At 41.1% G+C, this 18,634-nt stretch overlaps 1 protein-coding gene across 2 annotated transcripts in view; it reads right to left on the reverse strand.

Moving 5' to 3' along the window:
- The window catches only part of LOC136884939 (regulator of G-protein signaling 7), a 276,905-nt gene that overhangs the window by 77,316 nt on the left and 180,955 nt on the right, over positions 1 to 18,634 (reverse strand). For both annotated transcript variants that reach the window (XM_067157264.2, XM_067157265.2), the window contains exon 4: positions 17,514 to 17,564. In XM_067157264.2, the coding sequence (XP_067013365.2) occupies positions 17,514 to 17,564 (51 nt within the window). The remainder of the gene's footprint in view (positions 1 to 17,513; positions 17,565 to 18,634) is intronic.

Below are 18,634 nucleotides of genomic sequence, written 5' to 3' on the forward strand. Positions count from 1 at the left end.
AAAATGTCAGGAGCAGGTTCCATACACTCAATAATGGTCACCAGCAAGGATCAGTTTTATCCGCTATGTTATTTAACTTGTACATCCATGATCTACCCAAAATACTTAACCTCCATGCTAAAAGGGGTTAATTTTTGATACTGTAAATGTAGTTAGTTGGACGTAAAACTGAAGATATTATTATTATTCTTTTTCTACCGCTGTTTACACAATTTCTGTTGCATATTTGGATTTGGCCCTGTTTTATTTATTATTATTACTGTTTTGTTTTGGTTGACTACGGACCACATTAATTTGAATTCAACTTCATCTGTTTGTGAGCTTTAATCCTTGTCCAGTTCTCCTTCATTCTTTCACTCTACAATCTCCTCCTTTCTTCTGTCCACGGTGCTTGGGTACAGGATGTAACTTTCTTGAAACCTCTTGGTGGCCTTGATACTCGACTTTTAAGCATCCCATTTCTTCCAGGTCCTTCTTCATGTCCTGATACCAGTGCACTGTAGTTTTCCTGATCTAAAATATATCTTATTATCTAATTGGTCAGTCTTCCAGGGTTCATTCTGTAGATGTATCTGAAGAACATGGCTTCTTCTCTGCTCTTCTGAGTGCCAATATCTTCCTCAGAATCTTTCTCTACACCAGTTCCAACTTCTCGACCAATCCTGTTTTATATCTCAAATATTATTAAAATATTTATATATCCACCTGTTCAATACAACATAATCCACTATTTCATGTGGTTAAAATTTATACATGGTTATACATAATACATAAGTCATAGGTACATGTTTCTTGTAACAATCCTGTTTTACCACGTTCAAACATTCAGCTACATAAAAGCCTCCAGGAGGATCAATGTCTGGTAGTCTCTGAGTTTTGTATTGATTAAGATCTTCTACTTGTTGTGAGTGTTCATAGTTACTTTGTATGAGAAGTTCATCTTGTTGATTCTTGACAACAGTGCCTCTCTCCACTTTCTGAATCCTGTCATCCATCTGGGTGGTGTTTTGATGTTGGTGATGTATTGTGTCGTCTTATTACTTCAAATGAACTATATCTGAACAGGAATATGGTACGAAGTAAAGGTAGCACAGTTCCAAACTGCAGTGAAATTTTAAGGATAGGTTAAGAGAGGAACATAACGAAGAACACATAATTGCATAGGTCCAATCAGAGGTCAATGTGGGAAGAAAGAGAGTCAAGAACAAAAATTAAAGAAAACAAATGACAAGAATAATCTCTACATCTGCAGATACTTGGATTCTCATCATTACATCCATTATTCCTCAGCCCTCAACGAGCTTGTTTCTGCTCCCCCAATCCATCAGGAGGGCGGGGTCCAACACTCGCTGAGGGGTCATATTCATAAATTGTCGGTCTTGATGTGAAAAGTGTAGGACAAAAAGAAAGCTGGATAAACACAGGAAAATGAAAGACACAACTTGATCAATGTGAATACAGGTGTCAGAAGATTACCAACCCAGGAAGGAGTTTAATGGTTCAATATAAGTTTGGAAAGGAAGAAACAAATGACAAAGTTCTGTCATATTTAGCCTGTATTGAAAAATAGGAATTTACATATGAACCTTGTAGGAACATGTTCCTATCTTTTTGAACAAAGAAGGAATTGAGTTAGTTGTATAGCTTCACTTTAAGCATGTATCAAATGACTACAATTTTCTTGCTGCAGGTGCCAGGTTAACTGATCTTCTAAACAATATCTTTAAGCTGAAAATTGTTGATGATCTGTTTATAAACCTCAAAAGAGAGGATGAAGACGACCTACCTCGTGACGAGAGAAGTGTAAACATATCAACAGACGCAAAGCTTAGGCACTACAAGGTAACAGTGAGGCGATGACACTAGAAAGGCATGAGGCAGAGCAACTGGACCGAACAGAGGAGGTGAAAGATGGGAACGAAGATCAAGGGACGAACTGTACCAAAACATGAGGACGATCTCAAAATAAGACTCAAAAGAGCTGGACATGTGATCTAATGAACATAGAGAAGAGTATGGGAGACAACAGATAGGAAGAGATTGAGATGGTTATCGAGGTGGAAAGGACAGAGAACTAGGTACACCAACCAATATGCAAGAGCTCAACGATAGAGAAAGGTACACAAAATATGATAGAGAACCAGCAGTCGGGGGAGACAAGAGAAGAGAATACTGTGAACATCTGCTGAAGAACGGGAAAGAAGGAAGAGCATCTGGTAGAAGAATAAGAAAACCCAAACCATGACAAAGCTGTCTGTGGTCCTACAGAGGCCATAATGAAAGAAGAAGAAGAAGAAGAAGAAGAGGAAGAAGAAGAAGAAGAAGAAGAAGAAGAAGAAGAAGAAGAAGAAGAAGAAGAAGAAGAAGAAGAAGAAGAAGAAGAAGAAGAAGAAGAAGAAACCTTACTTGATGCCATGCAACTTTTTTATAAGCTGCTTGTTTCCTTCAACTGTTTGTTAACATCTATAACAACTAAGTAGAATTTGAAGCGTAGCATTGTATTGGAAGGTATTAAAACGTGGTAGTGGTATCTAGCAAAATGCCTTACCACTCGATACATAGGCTGCAAAACAAAGCACACGCTGCACACTAGTTTAATATTTTCTCACCAGTATTTCACAAAATCTTCCATACCTGATTTAAATAAACATTTCATCTTTACATTATGCACGGCAGGATCTGAATTTCAATTGTGCTTAACTTCCTGTTACTAAGGGAATTCTTTGTGATTTAATCAGATGTATGGTACAGAAAGCTGTAAGAGTACTTCTTCTTTCGCTTCCAAATTTGTCCCGCCTGGCAGTGAGGTCCCCTACATGGATTCGTTGTCACCTCAACCTCCAAGAGGTTACTGTAAGCTTCCACATGTACAACAGAAGCATTACAGTTTAGAGACAATCTCGATGAATGGAAGGTTAAGTTCCAGGAATTCAATCTCAAAATAAGCAAACCCAAAACAGTAGTGATGGCAATAAACAGAGAGGGACGACCAGCAAACATCATGTTAGGAAACCATCCTCTGATAAGCGGGTAAAACTCGGCAGTGTAATATTGCGAGATACACTGGCAGAAGAGAGCAGAAGAGCTCTCACTTTTACAAGCAAGTACGAACACTCCTCTGGGATCCCAAAGTACCAACAAAATCAAAGCTGGTGATGTTCAATCAGTACTTCATACCTATGGTATCGAAACCTGCACCCTTACTAAGAATGACTCATCAAGGTTACAGGCATCTGAGATGAAGTTCTTGAGGTCCACAATTCAGAAAACAAAACTGGACAAGTTATGGAATGAGATAGTTAGAAGGGATGCCGGGATCTGGTCAGCATGCCCAGATTGAGGTGGTTCGGGCATGTAATGAGGATGGAGCCAGCAAGGACAGCTTATGTTAACTTGGAGGGACATATGGCAGGAAAACGGAGGGTGGGAATTCCAAGAACCCACTGCATGGACATCGTAAAGATGAAAATTTAGATCAGGGAAGGACAGTGGAAGACATTATATTAATAAGACAGGGTGCAAGAGACTCGCCAACGGTACCCGGGACTCGAACTGAAAAGTGAGGATGAATATTACAATTGCACACGGTGTATGTCACGGTTTACAGAATGCACTGTAGGCCAATGCCAGAAACACAGTGACGCTAAATCCTGATCATATTCAACATTTGTCCAGTCAGACATTTGTAAGGTTGATGGTGTAAACAAGGCAAGAATAACCATTTCTGCTAGTGACCAAATTTCAATTGCGACACCGCTGCGATGGAATGTTGCCAGTTGTTGGAGCCGGGGCAGGCCTGTGCTGAAAACTGCTCTTAAACCATGAGGTCGACAACAACTCATACCCAGGGTTCCTGTTCTTTCTGGTGAAGTCACTGTCACATGTACAACAGAAGCATTACAGTCTAGAGACGATCTGGCAAGAGATGGAATGAGCTCTTCTTGATCTTGTTTGCTTGATGTACACCTCTAACTCTCATTCACGTTGACATGACTGGTCTGGTTTCCAGCCTGTAGTTACTGCCACTGTGGACAAGGGCTTTACGCTCGTGCCCATCGAGCCAGAGTAGTCAATCAGTTCTTGAGGCGCACTGCATACAGCGAATCGTGTGGCCAGCACATTGTGCGGGTTTGAACGTGAACTGAAGAGACAAATTCCCCACCGTGCTAACTTTCGGCAACTGACTGAAGCTACTAGACAAGAATGGGATAATCTGTCCCAAAAAAGAGTATGTCTTGTTGTGTTCAAGTGATCTGCCATGCAATGAACAATAATTTTGTGTTCACAAGCCTACATTATCAACTTTGTGCTTTTGTCGCATTTCTGCTGCTTCTTCATAGCTTACTGCATGTAATGAAAAGTCCAAGTTCCCAATGAGGGAATAAGATATTTTCCACCAATAGAGCATTTGGCTGCTGATAAATGCACCTGTATACACCCCAGGGTCTGTGGGTAAGGCCTGACGCATCCTACTCTGATGAGTATAGTGTCAGGTCGAAGACAAAACGCTGGTTTATACAGCAAATGCCTGAAAAGCCTTACATCTAATTTCTGATTAATGCATGTTGTTTTTCTTTGTATATACTCTTCATGATGTATAATATACATACAGATAGCAAAAACTGAAGTGCACTAAATTAGAGAAAACACACACACACACACACACACACACACACACACACACACACACACACACACACACACACACACACACACACACACACACACACACACACACACACACAAACTGAACACTGTACTTCTGCCTAGCACAATGTCTGGGTGGAGAATGATATTCTTCAGCTCTTCGTGAAGAGTATCACTGTTTTGGTTGTCTGTTTGGTTTCCTATCAACAGATTCATAAGATGGAACCCATCTTCACGATAGTATTGGCTGCTGTTTTTAGCACATATCCAAACCATTGGCAGAGAGGGTAGATCATGGAGATTACTGACGAAAATGAGGGCTATTGGATTAGACAAAATAGTGATTGAATGGATGGCTACATTTCTAGAAAATAGACCTGAGAGAATTAGAGCAGGTGAAGTATTATCTGATCCTGTAATGATTAAGAGGGGGGTCCTTTATGTTTTCTTATATATATGATTTGAGTAAAGATCTGGAATCAGAGATAAGGCATGATGTTATACTGTATAGAGTAGTAAATGCGTTGCAGGATTGTGAGCGACTGCGAGAGGACTTAAACAATGGAGTGAGATGGACAGAATGGTATGAATGTAAATCAGATATAAAGTCAAGTTTCAGCAAGAGTAAAAGTCATCTCAGTTTTAATTACTGTTTTGATGGAGTGATAGTTCCTTATGGGAAACACCGTAAATACCTAGGTGTTAACATGAGGAATGATCTTCATATTTGTATTAACAAGGTTGTTAAGAAAGGTTACGGATTGCTGCATATGGTTGTGAGAGTATGTAGGGGATGTAAAGGAGAGGGCGTGTAAGTCTCCTGTAAGACCCCAATTAGAGTATGGACTACTTGATATGAAAACTGCAAAACATCTAAAGCGAAGCAGCACGATTTGTTCTGGGCGATTTCCAACAAAGGAATAGTGTTATGAAAAAGCTGCAAACTTCGGGGTGGAAAGATGTGAGAGTAAGGAGACGAGCTACTCGACTAAGTGGTATGTTCAGATTATATAGAGATCTGAATGCTATGTTCCAAGCTGTCAATGTAGAGTTGGCGTGGAATGACATTAGTAGACGAGTAAACTTGTGTGGAGCTTTTAAAAGAAGGAAAGATCATAATATGAAGATCAAGGTGGAATTCATGAGAACTAATTTGGGCATATATTTATTACAGGATGAGGAGTAAGAGATTGGAATAAATTATCAAGAGAAATGTTAAATAATTTTTCAAGTTCTTTGAAAATGTTTAAGGGAAAGCTTGGTAAACAACTGATAAGGAATCTGCCAGCTGGGTGACAGATCTTAAAGTACACCATTCATGTTTGATTGATAGATTGACGACTCTCAAGCATTTTATCTTGAAGCAGTTCATTAGAAATGCGATGCCAGCTGTATGTAACCGCGCTAGAAAATGAACTTCATGAACTAATTTCGTTACAATGATCTGCGATTTTTGAAATCAACATTCATGTTTGTGTGGCTCGGATTCGATGTAAAACTGGATGTCACGATATCAAGAGTCAAGTAAAACTGCAAGCTTCCTTGCACCCGATCAAGAACGCCAAACAGTACAGCTGACGATGGATGTGACACCTCTGTATCTAGTTGGGCAGCAGTCATTTTGCAGGCCAAGAATTTTTACAATGTGCTTTACAGACAGATCTTATGGCAACAATGGAGTAGGAAGGGCTACGAGTGGTAAGGAAGTGATCGTAGCCTTAATGTGCCTGGAGGGCTGCTGACAGTGGGGTTCGAACCCACTATTTCCCGAATGCAAGCTGACAGCTACGTGACCCAAACTGCGCAACTACTCGGTCGGTACTAAGGATCTAATGGGCTGTTGCACCACGGATTGTTTGTTTTGTAATCAGATGTGTTTCGGGCATGTCATCTGTATGCAGTTAGCAGGCAGGTGACATGTCATGTGGCCACCTGGTGCAGGTCTATAGGTGACCTGCAAGAGTGTGAGGATGGGGCTCTATCTGAGATAATGTTATTGGCTTTACGTCCACTAACTACTTTTACGGTTTTTGGAGACGCCGAGGTGCCGGAATTTAGCCCTGCAGTTCTTTCACATGCCAGTATCTACCGACAAGAGGCTGACGTATTTGAGCACCTTCAAATACCACCAGACTAAGCCAGGATCGAACCTGCCAAGTTGGGGTCAGAAGGCTAGCTCCTCAACCGTTATTTATTTAACAGTGGCTATAGAGTTTTTAAGAGAAGCTGAGGTACCAGAATTTTGCTCCACAATGATTCTTTGACGTGTTGACAGCCAACAACACGGAGTTATGAAATTTAATCCACCGACCTCACCAGGGATCGAACCTGCTATCTGTGAAATATAACTACGCCACTGACGAGGGCACGGCACAGCTACGGTGGTCGCTGCTGTCTACGCCATACGTGTCCGAGGATTTGCACCATTGGACCTCATTCAATGCGAACATGGCATTTAAATTTAATGCTAAGAAATGTTATTGGCTTTACATCCCACTAACATTACAGTTTTCGGAGACGCCGAGGAGCCAGAATTTAATCCCGCGGTTCTTTTACGTGCCAGTAAATCTACCGACGTGTTTAAGCACCTTCAAATACTACCGGACTGAGCCAGGATCGAATCTGCCAAGTTAGGGTCAGAAAGCCAGCGTGAACCACTCAGCTCAGTATTTAAATTTAAGAGCCTGCGTACTGTACAATATATGTTGTCGATTTGCGTGTATCTGCAGCACTATTGAGGGGGTGAGCGTCTTTACCATCCACACGGGCATCTCGGGTTCAAGGCGTGCCAGTGCGTGACTTTTAGTTTTTTAAATATTATTTGCCCTTCTTTATGCGGATTCAGTGTGCAAACTGAATGCAAGCTGCATCATAAGATATACTAGGTTGTTTCTCCTACTTCTCGTACGCTTTCTGGTTTAAAATGGTGTCAAACTTCCCTTTGGGAAATCAAATGATCATAAATACGCTCTCTCAGTCATGGTCATCCATCAACGGTCGCTGACCATCATAAAATAATGTTATTGGCTTTACGTCCCACTAACTACTTTTACGGTATTCGGAGACGCTGAGGTGCCGAAATTTTGTTCAGCAGGAGTTCTTTTACGTACCAGTAAATCTACGAACCTCGTACTTGAGCATCATCAAATACCACCGGACTGAGCCAGGATCGAGCCACTCAGCCCGGTTAGATGACATGACCTGCACGGCTGCTAGGTTACACTTCTGTCACACAAGTTACATACACTATTTCCGTTACACGATATTTATGTCAAAAACGTCGTCATTAAATTCGGGGATTCTGACGTGAAGGGGCCATAGTGTATCAGTTTGTGACAATGAAAACCAGATAAAAGATAAGGAGAGAAGAATACATTTTAAATGAAGGACTGCCACTTCTCGAACCAAAGACACCCGCTTGGAAGTCACGACGCTGAACATTAGACCAGCGGTGCTGTAGATAAGTACCGTATTCGCACGCGAATTCCCAACAGGAATCTTTATCTTCTGTCTGACCTTTTCCCGATGTCCTGGAATCTCGGTTCTTTATACTCATCATTTAGCCTTGTATGGAGGGAAGTGTGTGGTTTGTAGCGTCACGTCTGTTGTGCCGGACTAACTGGCTCAGACGGTTGTGACCCCAACTTGGCAGGTTCGATCCTGGCTCAGTCCGGTGATGTCAGCCTCGAATTAGTAGATTTACTAACACGTAAAAGAACTCCTGTGGGGCTAAATTACGGCACCTCGGCGTCTACAAAACCCGTAAAAGTCGTTAGTGGGACGTTAAGCAAATGACATTATTATTATCATCATTGTGAATGAATGCATTCAGACGAACATAAAGACCTGGTCCGCGAGCTAGAGGAATCAAGTTAAATTCTCCGGCCCGGCCGGGAATCGAACCAAAGTTCCCCTGAACTGAAAGCCTGTGCGATGATCAGTTGGCCATTTGACAATTCAGCCAAGGAGCGGGATAAACTGTCAACAAGAATGCAGGTTTTTCTATTTAAAAGGCCACTTTCTTGTTAAATAAGGACCAATGGTACAAACGTAACTATTTATTTTGACGTATATCATTCTCCCAAAATTTGAATGAAATCCATAAATCCTCTTATGATCTCAGCTGCTACATGGAATTATGTGACATAAATTGGACCCGGCGCTGGCTTGTGCATTTTTGCTTGCTTTAATGAAAACGGAACGATTTATTCTGTAGATAAAGTAGGCGATTGTGTAGTGCGTGCGAATGAAAGCCATAACTAGGGAATGAAAACAGCTTTTCTTGCTTTACACACTGAGAAACATGAGAGGGACAATTCTGCCCAGCGCACTCTGTAGTTCGGCGGCGTGAGCCGCATTGTCATATCATTGTTGATCTTCTTTTAGGGCCGCCGTCTTCTTTACCGTCTGCTCCATGGCTGGCCTTTGTTCACAGTTGTCCCGGGTTCGGTTCCCGGCAGGTTTGGGAATTTGAACCATCATTGGTTAATTTCTCTGGCACGGAGGCGTAGGCTGGGTGTGTGTGTGTTGTCTTCATCACGACGCGCAGGTCGCCTACGGGTGTCAAATCAAAAGACCTGCACCTGGCGAGCCGAACCCGTCCTGGGATCTCCCGGCACTAAAAACCATACGCCATTTCATTTACTTTCCTTTCTTAAATGATTTCAAAGAACTTCGAAATTTATCGAACATTTCCCTTGCTAAATTATTGCAAGCCCGCCTCTGTGGTGTAGCCGTTTAGGGTGATTAGCTGCCACCCCCGAAGGCCCGGGTTCGATTCCCGGCTTTGAAAAGTGGTACGAGGACTAGAACATGGTCTACTCAGCCTGAGCAGAAGAGATTCGATTCCCATCTCAGCCATACTCGAAGTTGTTTTCTGTGGTTTCCCACTTTTCCTCTAGGCAAATGGCGGGATGGTACTTAACTTCCTTCCGCTTCATTCTCTCTCCCTTCCAATCGTCCCATCCCTGTTCAACATAGCAGGTGAGGACTTGTGGGATAGATACTGGTCTTCCTCCCCAGTTGTATCCCCGACCAAATGTCTCTGCTGCCCTTGAGGCGGTACAGGTGGAATCCCTCGCTGAGTTCGAAGGAAAAACCAACCCTGGAAGTTAAACAGGCGATGAAATGAAAGTACTGCAATTCCTATTTCCTTCTCCTGTAAATGAATATTTGCCCTAATTTGTCCCCTTCAATTCCGATTTCATTCCATTTTCGAACCTCTAAAAGCTCCATACAAGTTTCTTCGTCTACTAATGCCATCTCTCCACAGACAGCTTGGAACAAACAGCTCAGTCAAGCTGTTCGTCTCCTCAATGCCAATAATTCCCAACACAAAGTTTCAACACTTTCGTAACGTTACTCTTTTGTCGGAAATCTTCTTCTTCTTTATCTGTTTACCCTCCAGGGTCGGTTTTTCCCTCGCACTCAGCGAGGGATCCCACCTCTACCGCCTCAAAGGCAGTGTTCTGGAGCTTCAGACTCTGGGTCGGGGGATACAACTGGGGAGGATGACCAGTACCTCACCCAGGCGGCCTCACCTACTGTGCTGAACTGGGGCCTTGCGGGGGATGAGAAGATTGGAAGGATAGACAAGGAAGAGGGAAGGAAGCGGCCGTGGCCTTAAGTTAGGTACCATCCCGGCATTTGCCTGGAGGAGAAATGGGAAACCATGGAAAGCCACTTCCAGGATTGCTGAGGAAGGAACTGAACCCACCTCCACTCAGTTGACCTCCTGAGGCTGAGTGGACCCCGTTCCAGCCCTCGTATCACTTTTCAAATTTCGTGGTAGAGCCGAGAATCGAACCCGGGCATCCGGGGGTGGCACCTAAATCACCCGGAATAAATCGTGCTGCTTTCCTTTGGATCTTTTCCACTCGTACCGAATAATCCTGGTGTGGGTCCCACACACTGGAACCATACCTAAACAACCTTCTTTCCCCGGAGCGCAGAGTCCCTTTTGTCGGAGGAGCCTTAAAAAGCCATTCCGGAAGATATTTTCAAATTTCATAAACTCATACATTCATCACCAACGGTTCATCAACAGAAAAAATGTACGAACTCGTGACCGTCAATTCAATGCATACGCTAACGGTAAACTAGTTTTCAGAATTACTGTACGTGTCTTTCATCTCCTTTTTTGCACGCCACAAAACTTTTCAAAGGTCCGGCTCCGCTAAATGGAGCCTTTGGTTCAGAGACCCTCGGATTCGATTCCTAGCTGGACTGGGGATTTTAACCGAATGTGGTTAATTTCTCTAGATCGGGGATTGGGTGCCTGTACATACACCACGCCACACTGTTAATCATCACAGAAAGGTGCAATAGTGACTTACATCCCACCTTTTTCGGGTGGCGTCAGAAAGGCCATCCGGTCGTAAAACTGGACAAATCCCCATCAAGTGCCGACTACAATAAATACCTAATTAGGCCAGGAAGAAGAAAGACAAAGCACTTCAAAGGACATCTACGAAAACATGAAGAAATTCCAGTATTCCAAAACAATCTTAATATCAGAGTGTAACGGACCATCCACATATACTGTAAGCCTACAGGTTATGAGTCGGATTGTGTAGAGAGCTATAGGCGAACAACTCCCTCAAACATCACGCCATTTGTGTAGTATTGCGAATGTCACAAATTGTGCATGAATAAAAGTAAGTCAGCCAAGAGGATGCGCCACCAAACCTGTATCGAACATTCACTACCTACTCCACAATCCTTGTATTTTCGCCCCTCCCAGAAACAACCCTTAACCTAGACCCTACAGATTATTCTCTCTTACCAACTACCTGAAATTTATTTTCTTTACCTTACCTCCAAGTCCAGCTCATCACTTGGCCTACATCACCATTCACGTGGGGAATGTAATAATTTACATATAGTAAAATCATCATTGTGTCTATGATGGATTTTACATGATACTGAATAAACGTCTTCTTCTTCATTAAATGTTGTGTTGGCAAATACTTTAATACACCATATTAAAGTATTTGGTGTTGGGCTCAACGAGCTCGTTGGTTGGGCTCATTGTGATTTTGAATAAACGTCTCCTTTCCCACAGCAACACAAGCAAACTATCTCAAATAGCAAAGAGTATCAAATATGACCAGATCACCAGATGCCTGTACGTATATTGTACGACAAAAACCATTCAAGTAAACCTAGTATGCGCTGGAAACAAATGACGAAAATACCCCCCAGTCTCACCACTCTATACTCCGATACTCCTTATTACGAAGATAAGGCTTCTTTAAAATATCATAATTAGCGTGTGCAATTGTGAAGTAGTGTTATTTTCACTTTGGTTTTATTTGTCGGTTAAAAATAGCGTCAGGATTTAATTTTTATAGAAGTTGATGAAGTGAAGGATCAGCACAGCAGCCCAGCCAATAAGCAATCGCCTTTCATTCGACTCTCAGTTCGACGATTCTTTGATCCGACGCGCGTGTTTTGAACCACCTTATCTCCTTTATAGTCTTTCATGTTTTAAAACCGTACACTTCTTCATTGATATATTATGGCTCACAGTCCGAGATTATTAAGTATTAATCTTCTTATGTGTGCATGTTTGTGTTTAATTAATTAAGATATGGAAGTGCAGAGTGGTATGGTTATGTAGCAGCCCGGACCTTCTCGCGTGAAGCGTAGCAACGGAAATCCATTTCAGTGTGGCGATAAAGTAAAAGTGTTTGCCGAGTGGTTTTAACTGATTTTGTGACTCAACTCCTGTCAGCTCCTTGAAGTGGTGACAACACAAATGGCAAAGGCTACTGATACTTCTGTATAGTGCGAAGAAGGAACTTAAAATCTGCTGAAAAGGTAGGTTCAAAAAGTTATGTAGGGTACGTAGTCTAATACGGTATATGGGCCTATATTATATTATATTATATTATATTATATTATATTATATTATATTATATTATATTATATTATATTATATTATATTATATTATATTATCTGCCAACGGCCATAGCCGTGTTTAAACACCGGATCCCGTGAGATCTCCGAAGTTAAGCAACATTGGGCGTGGCCAAGATTTGGATGGGTTGCCACGTGCTGGTGGGGAGGTAAGGTAATTGAGGAGCGGAGAGGAACTGGCCACCCTACCGTACGTAAACTCCGGCTCAGGCACACCTCTGCGGAGGTTCGGACCTGCCTTCGGGCAGAATACACCCTTACAATTACCTTTATATTATACTACCTGACGTACCCGGCTTTGCTACGGGATTCTCAGAAAGACTGTCTTTGTGGTTTTCCTACCTGAAGTCGTCAGAAGGAATGTAGTGATTAAAAGCAATGTTATATCAAATACTCGATCAAATTAATAAACCGCACATTTCCTCATTTTTAACGAACAGTACTACGGTGCCGATCTAACAGTCCAAAGTTCTAGTGCTGCAATGACTACACCGCAGACACCCGTGAACACTTCTCTGCCATTATTCCGTTAAATATGCACACTGCTCATTCCAATCAGTGCCTCAGAGTAGGAACGAGTAGGAACTGAATCGCTCGAATGCTATGATAAACCAGTTTGTTACGTATCAGTAGTATCAGGAATTTAACTCCCCACCTACTTCCCGCCAATTTTCAGGCAGGCTGTTATACTCGGCACGACCGGGTGAGTTGACTGTACGGTTAGGGGCGCATAGCTGTGAGCTTGGATCCGGGAGGTAGTGGGTTCGAACAGCACTGTTGACAGCCCTGAAAATGGTTTTCCGTGGTCTCCAATTTTCACACCAGGAAAATGCTGGGGCTGTAACGTAATTAACGTAGGGGCTGCTTCCTTCCCACTCCTAGTCCTTTCGTATCTCATCGTCGCCATGAGTCCTATCAGTGTCGGCGCGACGTAGAGCAAATTTAAAAAAACTCGGTATACAGCAGTAATCCCATGTATCGGAGAAGAATGGCAATAGAGACACAAAGCAAATCACAACAAACAATGGTCAATGTAATGTTATTGTTGATCAATGTTATGAGCTTTCTGTATTGTAGGCCTTCACATTCTTCTGTAACATAAGGCTGTCTTATAAAATTAATTATAGCGTAGACTATAGTTCCCTATTCCCCGACTTTACATACCGATTTTCATTAAATTCCATTTACCCATTTTCTCGTGACGGCTCTGATATGATCTTAGCAACAAAAATCCATATTCATGAATATCTCCGTTATCATACCCGGTACGGTCAAAATGTATAACACATAAACTATCGGAAATTTAATACTATGTAACTTTATTTGTATAGTATTTGTCAATAAGACCACTAATAACACAATTATTAGATAATTAAATTTTGGGCCTTCCTCTAAACTACAATTTCGCTCAGCGTGAATAAAGTTATGACCGAGTTTGTAGCGACTTATTCCCCGACTTTGCATACCGATTTTATTTACGATGGGACAACTAATAAATATTTGAGAATGAAATTTTAGGCCTTCCCCTAAACTACAATTTCTCTCAGCGTGAATAAGATTATTTATGGTGTAGATTGTAGCGACTTATTCCCGAACTTTACATACCGATTTTAATTCAATTCTCTTCAGCAGTTTTCTCGTGTTGCGTGTACAGACAGACAGACAGACAGACAGACATTACGGAAAATTAAAAAATGCATTTCCTTGCTACTATGGACATGACTGATACAGAAATACCATCCTTTTTAAATTTTGAGCAATGTACAGACACAACTCTTATTTTATATAGGTCTATACAGATTACATATATTATATTTGATGTATATTTTTTAAATTAAAAATTGTATTGCGTAGTTCTGCCGGTAGGTTACGTACGTAGATTTACTATGCTTCGTTGTTGAGTGGGGGAAAATAGGAAAATAGTGAATGGCATTTTGGTGATACGGAAGTGTGAAAGGAATCATATTCCGCAGTGATAAAAGTAAATGCAGTGCTGGAGGGGAATTTAATTTCAAACCTTTGGAAGTGACATGTGTATACACTTTTAGCATATGATTAGTGGTATTTTTGCAATAAATACAAATGCTTAATTGCTAAATGCAGTGCTATTAGCTTCTTCTATAGCTGATAGTGTTATCCACGCAAAATTTAATAGTTAGCTGTTAATTACACCCTTACAGGATTCACACACACACACACACACACACACACACACACACACACACACACACACACACACACACACACACACACACACACACATTATCATTATAGACTGTTATGCCTTTCAGCGTTCAGTCTACAAGCCTCTGTGAATTTACTAAACATCGCCACAATCCTCAATTTGCAACAAGTGTTGTGGCCTCATTTAGTTCTATACCTCTTATCTTTAAATTGTTAGAAACCGAGTCTAACCATCACCGTCTTGATCTACCTCTACTTCTCTTACCCTCCATAACAGAGTCCATTATTCTCCTAGGTAACCTATCCTCCTCCATTCGCCTCACGTGACCCCACCACCAAAGCCGGTTTATGCGTACAGCTTCATCCATCAAGTTCATTCCTAAATTAGCCTTTATCTCCTCATTCCAAATACCCTCCTGCCATTGTTCCCACCTGTTTGTACCAGGGGCTACTATAGCAACTCTCCGTTCATTTGGTATAGCTCCTTCAACCAAACGATAATCAAATAAGTACTTCAGATATGGTACTACATCCCAACCCATTGCCTTTAGTATATCCCCCGAAACGTTATCATTCCAGCTGCCTTTCTAGTTTTCAACTTTTGTGTCTTATTGTAAATGTCATTGTTATCATAGGTAAATTTAAATGCTTCTTTAGCATTAGTCACCTCCTCTATGTGGACATTATCCTTGTAACCAACAATCTTTACATACTGCTGACTGAATACTTCTGCCTTTTGAAGATCCTCACATACAAACTCCCATTGTTCATTAATTATTACTTGAATGTTTTTCTTGGAACCTGTTTCTGACTTAAAAAACCTTTACATACCCTTCCATCTTTCACTAAAATTTGTATGATTGCCAATTATGCTTGCCATCATGTTATCCTTCTTTGCTAGATTCAATTTTCTAGTAAGTTCCTTCAATTTCTCCTTACTTCCACAGCCATTTCTAACTTTCCATTTCCAGCCTGCACCTCCTTCTAGTCTCTTTGAAAATGAATGAAAACCTACAACCTGTTTTCCAGTCAATGACCGGGTCAGGGGTGGGATGAATGAAGCAGATATAGGCTGTTAGTACGATGGGGTCGCCACTCCCAAAGTGATTATTAATGAATGATAGATGCTATGAAATGAAAATGGAGAGTGTTGCTGGAATGAAGGATGACAGGGAAAACCGGAGTACCCGGAGAAAAACCTGTCCCGCCTCCGCTTTGTCCAGCACAAATCTCACATGGAGTGACTGGGATTTGAACCACGGTATCCAGCGGTGAGAGGCCGACGCGCTGCCATCTGAGCCACGGAGGCTCCTCTAGTCTCTTTATTTCTCTATTATAATAAGGTGGGTCTTTACCACTCCTTACCACCTTTGAAGGTACAAACCTATTTTCACATTCCTCAACAATTGCTTTAAACCCAACCCACCATCATTTTTGATAATCTCTCAACGTGTCGAATTACTCTTGTACTTCCACTCTGCTCCCCACACCACACTATCACCTTCACCTCCCTGTCCCCATATTTCACCTTTATCTCCCTCACAATTTCATCCACAACGATTATGAATAATGGCAGTGACAGCACACTTGCTGTACGTGTATGCAATAAATTTCATTGCTAGGCCCGTATTGATGGATATGACTTACTTTTCACACTTCCCTGTCATAATCCAGTTTCATTCCAGAACCACTCTGTCCTCCCCACATAGGCCTGGACACTGCTCTACATTGCTTGCACATAATTCATCATCATCAAAATGCTTTAACTTCTTAATGTTCCTTTTAAAATGCCCAGTGCTTGAAAACCTACCCATGTAATTTACATAACATAGAGGTGCTTATTATTATGGATTGCCCATAATTATTACAGATTTTGCCTCACTATTAAGAAAAAATGATTGCAGAGAAGCAAAATTATCAAAGAAAAATTTTGCCTAGGAAAGAATGTGTCAATGGTGCTTCTTTCTATGCATACTAGTTGACCAGCACACAACACTTCCATTTACTGCAGGACTAGGGATCTTATTCCTGAGTTTCAAAACACTAACCCATATGCTTCTGTTTAGAACCTGGCACGCTTACTTGTGCCAATTTCAAGTATAAGGTCTCTGATGAACACAGGCGTTAGTTTGAAGAGTGACTGATGGCTTGCTGTGATTAATATAGTTCATTTTTGTTGGTTGTAGTGTTTCAGGAATTACTGCTAATCCACTTCACAGACTGGCACTTTATGATAGCTTATTTGACTAATGATACATTTATTTCAAGTTCTTTTGGACATACATACATGCCATTGTAAGTGTTTGTGCAAAATATGTCTCAAGATGATGATTCCAGAGTATGATAAACATACTCGAGCATCACTCTTAAATACCATTCAGAGAAAAATGGAATATCTCAGAGAAAACACAGGGAAAAGACAGTGAAAATATATTTAATTTACTAGCAGGCACCCTGCTGTTCTTATCCTAATTACTGTTAAATACATACCTACTGCCCCTCTTTTTGACCTCCAAGATTTTACATTGGAGGCTTTCAGCTCAATCTGTCATTAAAACAAAGTCATCTGCATTAGCCAAACTGCTTGGTACATTTCCACCCAACTGACTCCCGCTCTGCCATTTATTTTTCTGTACCTTTCAGTAAATGATCAATGTACTGTCAACTATGGACAATGAAGGTGAAAGATTATAGCCTAAAATTTTTGCTAAACATAAGGACTTTCATTTCCTATTTAAAAAATGTAGATGCAAGGACTTACCAGATTCATCAATGTTGAGGCGCTCCATCAGCCACTCAATCAGATCGTATCCTGCAACACAGAGCATCGACTCATTTGATCATTTAATCCTTTTATTTTGACACCAGGATTTTTATTTAAATTTTTTGCTTCCCTATTCATGAGTTGCCACTACAACAATGCAAAACTTGTCTAAATAACTGTACACAATTAGGCTTAGAAGGGGGAATTCACAAAATACGATAACAAGGAGTCTATTTTGATGGGTATTACCTTTGAATAGTGTTCAAGTTATGTGCACTTATTCACACACTTGAGTGCAGCATCGGCCAGGCAGCAGCATGGCAACTGGGGTGAGTGAGAGACTTCCAGGGAGGTTAGAAAAACATGGTGCGATACACATGGGGAAAGGACATGTGGACGGACATAAATCAAGCTCCATGTCCATATGGATTCAGAGATGTTGTACTGCAATTTTAGATTAAGTGTTTCAATAAACGTACTTCCTGTGATATTTTCATTATATTTTCATACACTGTTGATAGTTGAGACGCAACCAACCTACCTCATGTTATGGTACTTTCTCTCTGCTCCCCACACCACAATACCATCCGCATCACCTTCAGCTCCATGTTACCTTTATCTCCCTCACTTTTTCATACATAACCATTATGAATAATGGCAGTGACAGCAAGCATGAAAAATATTACACTTAAGACACATATGAATGCATGGGACCAGTTTTCAAAAATTTGTCACTGACAGCAGAATGAATGAAATAAAATAAGAGGCACAACCCATTTTATAAATTTGTTTAATTTATTAGTAATTTAACATTATATTATTTTATTACAGTTGCTCAGTATGATGGTAATGCTGATGTTCGAGCAAGTGTTAGATCAGAGAACAAAACCCGATTTCGAACAATAAATATTTTAACATTGAATGGGAAGGAAAATGAATTGATTGACCTAATGGAAAGATGAAAACTCGACATCTTGGGATTAAGTGAAGTAAAATGGAAAGGGAAAGGAATGAAGAAACTAAGAAAGGGGTACACCTTGTACTGGATGGGTAACAGTAAAGAGAAAAGATATGGAGTGTGATTTGTAATGAATCAGAATGTCGAACCAATAGCCGGA

This window comes from Anabrus simplex, chromosome 13 (assembly GCF_040414725.1).
Source record: "Anabrus simplex isolate iqAnaSimp1 chromosome 13, ASM4041472v1, whole genome shotgun sequence".
Taxonomy (NCBI): domain Eukaryota; kingdom Metazoa; phylum Arthropoda; class Insecta; order Orthoptera; family Tettigoniidae; genus Anabrus; species Anabrus simplex.